This window comes from Nansenia antarctica, assembly GCF_963989245.1.
Source record: "Nansenia antarctica genome assembly, chromosome: 20".
NCBI lineage: Eukaryota > Metazoa > Chordata > Actinopteri > Argentiniformes > Microstomatidae > Nansenia > Nansenia antarctica.
Genome location: NC_137693.1, coordinates 7,193,304 through 7,205,242, shown reverse-complemented (window position 1 = coordinate 7,205,242; position 11,939 = coordinate 7,193,304). Strand labels below are relative to the sequence as shown.

Sequence of the window (11,939 nt, the reverse complement as noted above, 5' to 3'; positions counted from 1 at the left end):
CAGAGCGTTAGTGTAGTTGACAAACAAATCATTCAACAGCTTCTGTGCATATCTCCCATGAGCACCCAAACACACTGCAGGAGAGAGACAGACAGACAGGAGAGAGGGAGAGACAGATAGAAAGAGAGAGGGAGAGGCAGAAAGGGAGAGGAGACAGAGAGAGAAAAAAAGAGCTTGCTGTAACAGCTTGCCAACTAAGATATTCAGGCAACGTCAACCCCATTATCATTCTTTATACAAATCCCTTTTCCCTGATTCCCTTTTCTGGTTGATTGTTTTGCATTTAGAGTCTCTAATGTTCATACCTGATGTCTGTGTCTCCTAGATACGGCGGGAAGATCGCCCAGAAGAGCCAGCTTCTGCCTACAGTCTGAATTCCCATAACGATGGAATTAATAAAAAAAAACAGCACATTTTCCCAGCACAATTAACCTAGTTTCACCTTTACGTCTTTCACCCTAAAATGTATTCGTTTTGAAAAGCTCATACCTAAGCTAGCTGTAACGTGCCTGGTACTCCATCCTCTGCTTGTTATCCTTTATACATGTTTGCAATAATGTGGGCTCCTTGCATAGCATACTATGTCCCCTGTCAAGAGGTCTGGACCTATGGAATTCTGTGGAATGAAGACACAGAATAACTATGGTAACACATTTCTATTGTATTGTTGGTTGCAATTTGTCTTCATTCATTATCTTTTCATCTTTTAGTTCATATTTGGAATTTCTGTGGCGTTTTGTATCGCTTTGGAATTATTGGATTGCTTCTTTCATTAATGCCAATCAAACATATTTTAATTGATATTTGAGTTCAAGAGTGATAAACACAGACAAAAAGGATATGGATTGTGATGGACAGAGTGAGAGGGATGGAGGAGAGAGAAAGACAGGATGCAGAGAGAGGAAATGGGAGATAAGAGATATTAGGAATGACAAAGGCCAAGAAGTTTAGAAAATGAGGAAGGGATGAGGAAGGGATGGAGTGATGAATGTTCCAGAGCACTGAAGAGAGTCAAGGGAGCGAGGTGAGGGAGACGAGAACAGGTGAGAGAGGGGATGGGAGGGAGGGAGGGAAAGAGAGTGATAAGAGGAGAGGTAATTACCAGCGGTAAAGGAGATAGTGAGTCCATCCAGAGTGGGTAAAGAGCTAAACGCCTGTCCGTTCGCCCTCTACGGCAGACAGCACAGTCAGGCATTCAAGTGATGGAGTGGACGGTTGCTTTGCTGATTATTGATCTGCAGTACAGTTCATGTAAATGAGTGTAGGAGAGCCCTGCTACGGCCTCATACAACAGCCTTCAGCCCAGAGACAGCCTCCCATCATCCCCCTGCCACCTCACACATAATGAATCTCACGTTTAAGATGGATCTCCGAAGAACAGCACAGACTGACAGCGTCTGCAGCTGGTAGCAATAAAGCATTTATTTACCTCTGAATTTATTCCTAGTACTTTTTAAGTTATATTTATTTAAGTCATATTATCTTATCTACCTATTCCTGGACACTGTGCCTTATTTTAGATTAGAACAACTGATGTAACTCACTAAACGTACCCAAGTTCAAGGCAGAAGGTGTGTCGGCAGACGACAGTGCAGTGAATCGTGTGTTGATCGATGAAACGTTCATTTCGTAGACACTTTTTTTCTGTTCCATTTTGTAAACACACAGACATGCGGCCTTATTCATGGGGGTGGTAGCTGGCGCAACAGCTAATGAAACAAAGGGAATTAAATAAAATTGTAAATGGACTGACTTATATAGCGCCTTATTACAAAGCGCTTTACAAAGGCCTCTCATTCACCCATTCACACACCAATGGCGGCGAGCTGCCATGCAAGGCGCCGTCCCGCTCACTGGGAGCAATTTTGGGGTTCAGTGTCTTGCCCAAGGACACTTCGACATGTGGCCAGCCGGGGCTCGAACCGCCGATCTGCCAACCTTGTTGATCATTAGACGTCGACTCTACCACCGATCTGCCAACCTTGTTGATCATTAGACGTCGACTCTACCTCCTGAGCCACAGCCGCCACATTACACCCCCTATACCACCGGGATATGCCCCCAAACCCACTCGCAAACAAGCCAAGTTTGCTAACAAATTAGAAGTATTTAGTGATCCTAAAACTGTTGTTTGTTATATTGAGTGGGCTCTTCAACACTTAAACACATTTTTATGATTTTAAAAGAAGCTTTTTGCTCATTTGCGCGACTTGAGAATTGTCGACATGCCACCCTTACCAGATTGTGTCACTTATGTGAAGCACTTACTTCTATGTTCTTCTTGAACATTATGTAGCCTTCACAGTGAATAGTAACGCCCAGTAAGACTTCACTGAAGTTGACATCAGTGTCTGTCTGTCTTAATAGTCACTGAGTCATGTTTGATCAGGTGTTCCTAGGTAACTGGTAGTGTGGAACTGGGGAGCTCTGAATGTCACAGATGTAAACCGCTAAATCAAGAGGACATCCTTGTGGTACAAGGGCTATATCTGGACATCACAGGAGGCGTACCTCATCAAGGGCTATATCTGGATCACAGGAGGTGTACCTCATCATGAGAGAGTGATTTCAAATGACCTGCGCTACACCTGAAGAGTGAGGCAGAGTGGGTAGGTGGCTGGCTCAGGGTAGAGTCACATTACTTCAACCTTTGACTTCTGTGGTAATTAGGAGAAGTGATTAGCACATAGGGTGACAGTGGCGATGGTGTGACAGTAAACTGATATGTTTGCCTTCGAATAGTTCCGTTTGTACTTTACGGTTGGTTAGTGTACATTACTTTAGGGCAGCATTGAGGGTTGATGAAGTCATTCTACCCATTTAGTTGTTTAATATTCATGATTGATTTGATCACTGGTCCCGAACCCACACAACCTAAACTGCAGTGTGATCCATAAACTGCAGTACAAAAGAAAGAACAAAATAATATCTGGCAGATGCAGCATGAAGTGTAATTTCAACTAGTAGTCAGGTTCACTATGTTTCAATTGAAACTTTCGTGGGAATTTTTTGGGGATTTGCTAATCTATACATTTTTGGAAAGGGCATTGTATGAGGAATCAGAAAATATATGTTTCCATTTGCACAGATGTTTGAAAGGCGGCCATCTTGGCATTTACAAAATGGCCGCCATAATACACACGTTTTGTAATATCTTGGCTTCTAAATAAGCTAGAACATTGATTTTAACTGCTAAACCTACATTTTCAGGGTCAATGAATCCAATTGTTGGAGTTACAAAGCAATTCTTTGTATTCTTCTTCTTAAAAAAAAAAAGTATATGGGCACAGGCAGCCATTGCTCTGCAGGATCCATAGGCTAATTGGATCCCCTGCAAAATTGGTACTCCAAACATGAGGATGGCATGCTTAAACCAACAACCACAGACGTCCTCCCAGCCCCAAAGTCCATCATTGAGATGGTACAATGCAAATGCAAAACTGACTGTTCTTCTGGCAGATGTTCATGCAGAGCTAAGAACTTAGCCTGTACCGACATGTGCAGCAGCCAGTGCCAGAATGATGACGATTCCCAAGCTGTGACGCACGAAAGTGATGATGATGAACTAATCTAACAGCCCAGCTCACATTGGCACGCATTGGATTCGCCATTCACATATCACATCACACATAGCATAAACGCTTATACAGTCAAGAGACACAACCCGCCTGTCATTACACATAGAGTAAATACACATCCCACAAACAGAACAACCAGCACACCATACACTCCCCACATTCCTCCCATTCATTTATTTTGTTTCATTCCCTATTTTTATCATTAAATATGATATACGGAGCTTATTCTCCATGCCGCACCCGCCTTGAAGTCCTGCCTGAGAGCGTTCCTCACTTCCTGTTTGCGCCAACTCAAGATCCCCAAAATCTGGCGAAGAGCCCTAGTTGTTGAGATCCCTTTCAGATTCAGATTCCGATTCAGGCCTCACCTGCAGGCTGCTCCGCCTGCTGCCGGACAGGCACATAGTCAGAATGATCATGGAGCTCATCCGTAACCGCAGCTTTACCCTTACCACCGGTTGCGGACAGCTAAGCAGGCTTCGACGCCTTAAGAACGGCGTCCCTCAGGGATCGGTCCTGGCCCCCCTCCTCTATAATATCTACACCTATGACCTGCCCAACACACTCTCGCGGAAGTACGCCTACGCAGACGACCTCGCAGTGGTGTACTCTGCTGGAAATTGGCAGTCTGTGGAGGGGATTCTGAGCCAGGACATGCAGACACTAGTGGCATACTTCCGGAAATGGAGATTGTCGGCTGCCTTCCACCTTAACAACAGGGAGGCTAAATGTGAGCTTAGAGTATACCTAGATGGAACTCCCCTGCCATGTTCCGCTGAGCCAATCTATCTCGGCGTGACATTGGACAGGACGCTCACGTTTCGCCGGCACCTCGAGTCACTGCGCAAGAAGTTAACAGCTCGTGTGGCGTTGATGAGGCGACTGGTTGGCTCAGGCTGGGGCGCCGGCGCAAAGACCTTGCACACGGCAGCCCTAGCCCTCCTTTATTCAACTAGTGAATACTGCGCCCCAGTATGGTGTCGCAGTGCCCACACCCGCCTCATCGACTCGCCTATAAACGAAGCCTTGCGGTTTGTGACAGGATGCCTGCGTCCTACCCCCGTGGACAACCTTCCCACCCTAGCAGGCATCCAGCCCGCAGGCCTCCTCCGCATGGGAGCCACAGCACGTCTCGCCTGCCGGGCCGTGGAGCTTAATAACCATCTGCTCCACGATAGGCTCACTATAACAGCGGAGCCCTCCCGGCATCTCAAGTCGAGACACCCATTTGTGCCTGCCGCACAGGATCTCAGGCAGCAATGCAGACATCTTAACATCAGTGCGGCAGGATGGGCGGATTATATGTGGCGCGCGGCAAACACCTCCAAACTCCGCGACCATATCCCAGTCGCCGGCCCTGAGCCCCTCGGGATGGACTTGCCAAGGCTATCCTGGGTGAGGCTCAATCGTCTCCGGACCGGCATCGGGCGTTTCCGCTCATCAATGCACAGATGGGGCTTGGCCCCAAATGCGTCGTGCGAGTGTGGCGCAGAGGACCAAACCGCAGACCATGTTATCCTGGATTGCCAACGGGATGCATGTTCTGTCGGTACTAGATGACGAGACGATGACGTGGCTTCTGGAGGGGTGTCCAGAAATATAGCCCGGGTGAGCCCCTCAACCAGGTCTCGGGGTGGTAAAAGGGTAGCCCCGAGCATGGTGGAGTGGAGAGGAAAACAACTACCCATACGCCGAAAGAAGATCATTAAATATGCCAGTAGGCTAAAGATTTACCTGCCTCTGAATTGCCTTACTGGTTGCTGGCTGTTGCCATAACATCCAAAAATGTATAGATTAGCAAATCCCCCCAAAAAGCCAACAAAAGTTTAAATAATAACATCGAGACTATCTAATGCAGGAGGTTGTCGTGATCATACTGTGGTCTGTGGACTCACGTATGGAAGTAATAGAAAAACGACAATTTCTAAAAGTATAAGTTACACATTTTTATGTAATGATATTAAAAAATAAAAAATAAAAATAAAAACTTTGTAACTACAACCATTGGATTCCTTGACCCTGAAAATGTAGGTTTAGCAGTTAAAATGTTCTAGCTTATTTAGAAGCCAAGATATTACAAAACGTGTGTATTATGGCGGCCATTTCTTAAATGCCAAGATGGCCGCCTTTCAGACATCTGTGCAAATGGAAACATATATTTTCTGATTCCTCATACAATGCCCTTTCCAAAAATGTATAGATTAGCAAATCCCCAAAAAATTCCCACGAAATTATATAACAAACCTGACTATAGCCAGCTATCAGCTCAGGAAGGACATTTTCACAGTGCCCTTCAGGACCTGAGTGTGTGTTCCATCATCTTCCCTATGCTGTTCTGTGGTGTAGTATATATATATATATATCACCATATGTGACAGCAGCTGGTGCAAGCGGGAACAAGTCGGCAACTAATACAAATGTTCCGAAAAATGTAAATGTCAACGTTGTTGAAAATCAATGACACACTCGCTAGTCAAGCCAAAATATTGCAATGCAATGGATTCGGTGAGTAATCCCCACTACTCTACACTGATCACCGGATCCATTGCATTGCAATATTTTGGCTTGACTAGCGAGTGTGTCATTGATTTTCAACAACATTAAAATGCATTTCAATGAACATTTGGTCGGTTGCCGACTTGTTCCTGCTTTCACCAGCTGCTGTCACATATGAATCATAGTAACTCTGTACCTATCCTTCTGTGTGTTGATTTATACAACACTACCTTAGAGCGGGCCTGCTAGGAACTCATTATACCGTAAGAATGAGATTTACACTGACAGCATCATAAAAGTGAGACAAATTTACAGAATATGTGTATGTGTGTGTGTGTGTGTGTGTGTGTGTGTGTGTGTGTGTGTGTGTGTGTGTGTGCGTGCGTGTGTGTGCGTGTGTGTGTTTGTGTCTATGTGCGTTTGCGTTATGTCTAATGGTCTTTTAATCTCAGAAGTGTGCATAACGACTTGCTCCTCTAATCCTAATGTGTCCGTATGCCCTATGTGTATTAATCATAGCAGCAGTATCCAGAGTGAGGCACGTCAGCATGTTTACCGGTATCTTAATACCCTGCAGGCTCCCCATCCACACCCTGACGTGTGCCACTTACAAAGTGCTGCAGCCACACCGCATTGTACCACTGTTCCACTTGACCAGAGCCTAAACACATTACCTCTCTCATATCCCTCATTTATCATTTATCATTTCATCCCTCTCTCTCTCTCATCACATAATTTCTTCACACCCTTCACACCCTTCACACCCTTCCTCTCTCGATCTGATGAAGCAGTCGGTTTACTCGTTTGTTGTTTAGTGTCTGTAAGGGTTCTTGAGGGTGGGTTTAGTCAGCGTTTTCCCATTCAGCATCAATCTCCAGTAGTGAGAGGAGAGGGGAGAAGGTCTTGGTTGCTAACGGCGCCCTGACTGTACATGCCAGCTGGCACACACTGCATACACACACTGCATACACACACCGCATACCGCAGCAGAGGACATGGACATCAGAGTGAAAACACACGTGTTCAAATGCACACAGTTGTACACACACACACACACACACACACACACACACACACCAGGGGGCGGGTGGTGGAGGTAGAAATCGGTTCATTTTTAATGCATGGAAAGGAATGACGAATGATATCAAGGTACCGTTCCTCAGTCCATTCAATGCATTACAATGAGCCCTTCCTCTGCTTTCTACCTCAACCAGCCTCCACTGAAACCCACACCCCCCCCCCCCCCCCACACATAAAGGTTATAAATATCATGTTGCGTGTCTTTGTGTGTCCAGATGCTAGAGAAGTGAGGACAGTGTGGATGTGTAATGCCTCAGGTTGAGTATGACACCTCACTGCTTGATGGGAGAGATAATCCAAGCAGGCCTTCAGTCTGACAACACACACACACACACACACACATACACACACACACTCACACACTCACACACACACACACACGCACACACATACACACACACACATACACTCACACACACACACACTCACACTCACACTCACACTCACACTCACACTCACACTCACACTCACACTCACACTCACACTCACACTCACACTCACACTCACACATACACATACACATACACATACACATACACATACACACACACACACACACACACACACACACACACACACACAGTTAAGCCTACCATGGGATCTGGCTATAATCTTTTCTGCCACACACACACACACACACACACACACACACACACACACACACACGCACGCCCACACACACACATAGTTAAGCCTACCATGGGATCTGGCTATAATCTTTTCTGCCACACACACACACACACACACGCGCGTGCACACACGCGTGCACACACGCACACACACACACACACGCACACATAACACAGAATCCAAAATTCTGAATGTAAACAAATTGGCAGATGTACAACTCTTAAAAGCATAACGCATTCAACATCAGATACCACGACCGCCCACCATCGGAATATGAAACAATATAATATGTTAGGTGATGGCCTACTATTACTACTACAGGCCTTTACAGCATAAACGCAACAGCACAAAGCACACAAGTCATGTTACGTAGCATCAATGTCACATAAATATAGCTATAATGGCAGCAGGGCATGCGCCATCGGGCGAGATATGACACAATGTAACACATCATCAGCTTAAGTCTCATCCCCCTCAAAGGTGCGCCTTTCCATTACGCACGAAGTGCAGACAAATGGTGTCTCTTTGAATAAGTGTCCAAGGCTACAGTGATTATAATGACACGTTTTTAATTTTCAGCTAACTATGAGACATGATACGCTGGACATGGACACGAGATAGAATGGCAAAAATTGGACAGTTAGGCCTACTACAAATGACTCGCTGCAGACGAACATTAAGACAGCGAAGATATAATTCCTTTATAGATTAACATTTGTGATATTTATATACTATTCAGAATTATATTAATAACCTAATCTCAACATGACTGCTTACTTTCACTGATCCATAGAATGCTGTGCAACACGCAACTAATACGCAAAGGAAAACCTTGCAGACAATGGATGTTTAAAGGCGGAAGAATTCATGCTTCTTGTGGTAATAAATAGGGGGAAAGGCGTTTGGCATGTTTAGTTGACTTGCTCTGGAATCTGGTGAATTTTTAATGTTGTGTTTGCAATACCAATCAATTCATCCGCACATACTTACGCATGCAGGCTGACTTGCATAAAGTCGAATTTGGAGGAAAGCGCATGGGGAGTGCGAGTATAGCCTGATACCCACCAGTCTCTGATGATCTGCGGATCGGACACCAATTAGCCTACCAATTGTAAATTAAGCTTACACACACAGTGTGTGTGTGTGTGTGTGTGTGTGTGTGTGTGTGTGTGTGTGTGTGTGTAAACTTAATTTGGAATTGGTAGGCTAATTGGTGTCCGATCCGCAGATCATCAGAGACTGGTAGTTATCAGGCTATACACACTGTGTATGTGTGTATGTGTGTGTGTGTGTGTGTGTGTGTGTGTGCAAACTTAAATTGCAATTGCTAGGCTAATTGGTGTAAGACACACACACTCGGCCATGGCTGGTTGTGTCATAGCCTATACTTTCTAACCACAACTCCAATCTTCAACCACTAACCTAATTGTAAAACCCTGATACCCTGTATCCCTACAACTGTTATCCTTACACTAACCTAATCATCAGTCGGGTTACAATGCCTCACCTCTATTGTCCTTCCCGAACAAGGCCATCTAGTGATTACTGGGTAACTGGATAGCAGATTGTGAAGTGTGATTGACAATGCACAACACCGTAAACTGAACAACACAGGACCCATGTCACATGAATAAGTAGTGTGTATGTATGTGTGTGTCATGGATCAGCAGTGTGTGGGGAGCGCCGGGGGCCCAGGGACGTCCCCCTGTTTAAGTATTTAAGAGCAGAGGGAGCGGGAGAGGAACTCCCTGACTGTCACCTGGCTCTGCCTTCCTCTGTCATTATCCCACAGGGAATAGTAAACGCTAATTTAAAATGTTAATTAATTTCCACGCAGGTCAGAACCAGGTTCTTGCGCAACACAACTCTACCTCTACCTCTTTCCCTCTCTCTCTCCTCCCCCTCCCTCTTTCACCTCTCCTTCTCTCTCCCTCTGCGTATCTCTCCCTGCTCTCTCTTCTACCTCTCCCTCTCCTTTTATGACGGGCAAAGGCTGCAGTGCGTGAGGTGATGGTGGATACCAATTAAAGGTCTAAAACAAACAGCGTTTAATAAGCTCTTATACTCTCCGGAGTAATTTATTGATATCGTCTTTGATCCACCAGTCTTTGATCACTGCGAGAAGAGTAAAGAGAGAGAAGAGAAAGTAGAGAGGGGAGGAAAGTGACAGGAGAGGACAGTAAAAAGGGGGAAAGAGTAGAAGAGAGAACTCTCCTGTCACTTTCCTCCCCTCTCTCCCTTCCCTGTCCTTCTCCTTTCCCTTCTCACTTTTCTCTTCTCATTTCCTTCTCCCCAGCTTCAGCTCCAGCTCGCTCTCGTTTATTCTTATTTCTCTATCCCTTTCCTGTTATCTCCTCTCCTCCTCTTCGAGACCATGTATGAGTCAAAGGTCAAAGGTGAAAGGGACGACCGCATTAGCCCCCCTGACTGCTGACAGATAACACAAGCATAGAGGCAACAAAGAGGGTTTAACGATGTGTGCCTCGAACTCTTTGTGTCTCTCTGTATCTGATGTGTGGCTCTAACTGTGTGTGTGTGTGTGTGTGTGTCTGTGTGTGTGTGTCTGTGTGTGTGAGAGTGTGTGTGCGCATGTGCTTGCGTGTGTGTGTGTGTGTGCGTGCACAGCTTCATATCTCTTTCACCCCGGCAGTCATGTCAGAACACACTTTCACTGTGGTTTTTAGCCCCAGATGGTGGGGATTATGAAGGGGGATGATGGATGGAGGAGACAGACATATAGTGGAAGAGCTCGCCATGAGCACAGCAATCAGGTTTTAATGCCCAAATCCACCATGGAATGACACCAGCCGTCACAGCCTCATTTAAGGTCAGGCAGGATGGTATCCATTAAACCAGGAGTGTCATTTTAGTGGGAATGACACACTGGGAACAAGTTCTCTTCTTTAAACCAGTTCTTATACATGACTATAGTGTACACTGTATATAGCTCTTACATTTGAATTTCTCTGAATAGCTTTATATCCTCAATGAGTTTCTATGCCCTTGCAAACTAATGCAGGTTATCATTTAAAAGATAAACATACTGTACCTCTTAAACAGCTATGTTAGTCAGACTTTCAATATGAGGTTTAGTAATATAGTATCATGTAACAGCCTACTTTGTTTTATAACATAAAACAAATGACACTAGAGAATTTCCCACCAAAGGCTAACCATTAGCAAGTTAACACTCATGTTTTCTAAGCCATGATGTTTGATTTCTTAAGAAGAAAATAAAACCTACCTGGGGAAAAACTTCCGAGGAAGAACAACGAGGTACAGAGGACGCTCAGGAGATCCATCCTGCTGAACCCGAGACAGAATGCCACCGCACTCCACTTGAATTGAAAACCAGTGGACGGACTTCAGATCCAAAATGCCAGCCTACATCGACGTTGTCGTCCAAAGCGATGGAAAGGAAGGAAAGTATGTGCCGTGTGAACTGTGTTCGGTGCTGAGACGCGTTAACGGAACTGCGCACGCAGGTCAGTCAATGGGCTGTCAGTGGGACACACGGAGGTGAAGCGCGCATGGAGCACCAGAGCGCACCGATTTTGCGCACCGAATGGATGAAAGAACGTTCCTTTTCAATGGGCACACTAAGCAATCGCTTAATTTAATTAAAAGACCGACCGTAGAAGCTTGCACGACTCGCTCACCGCGCATGTAACAGCTTTTCGTATAGATGGCGATGCGCAATCACAATAACTGGGCATAGCCAAAGGCAATTTGCTGCATTAGCTCAAGGTGTTGGTGCGCACCTTGAGTGAGACAATATACGTTTTAAAAATGCATCAGCGAGGAAGGGCATGGTAAATAATTGAACAGAAGGCTTCCTACTTGTCCGATTTCAATGTAACAGTACCCAAAAGCAACTTGTACCGTGGACACCTCAGTTGTCAGGTACTTAACTCATCCATCCATTCTCTAGACAGCTCCCTCAATTGTAAGTGATTTGGTCTTTAAAAAAAGTACTAAATGGATGAATATAAAACAATAAAAAATAAACTGCTACAGTTGTACTCCTACCTAGCCCAACTAGAATATCAATCAATGCGTAACTTGGTGAAGGACCTAATGCCAATGTAGCTGCACAATAAAGACAATAAAGACAATATAGACCAAGGACAGACAAGTCTGGTTTGAACTGGTATC

General features: G+C 45.1%; 1 protein-coding gene across 1 annotated transcript in view; it reads right to left on the bottom strand.

The window, feature by feature from the left end:
* Window positions 1-7,728, bottom strand: part of LOC308174548 (neuronal acetylcholine receptor subunit alpha-10-like) — a gene marked incomplete at both ends in the record, with an annotated part of 14,717 nt that extends 6,989 nt beyond the window's left edge. Inside the window, 2 exons of the mRNA XM_080549643.1 lie at window positions 1-74; window positions 7,692-7,728. The exon at window positions 1-74 is cut by the window's left edge and continues 72 nt beyond it. Of these exons, the coding sequence (XP_080405769.1) occupies window positions 1-74; window positions 7,692-7,728 (111 nt within the window). The remainder of the gene's footprint in view (window positions 75-7,691) is intronic.
* Window positions 7,729-11,939: the final 4,211 nt, after the last annotated feature.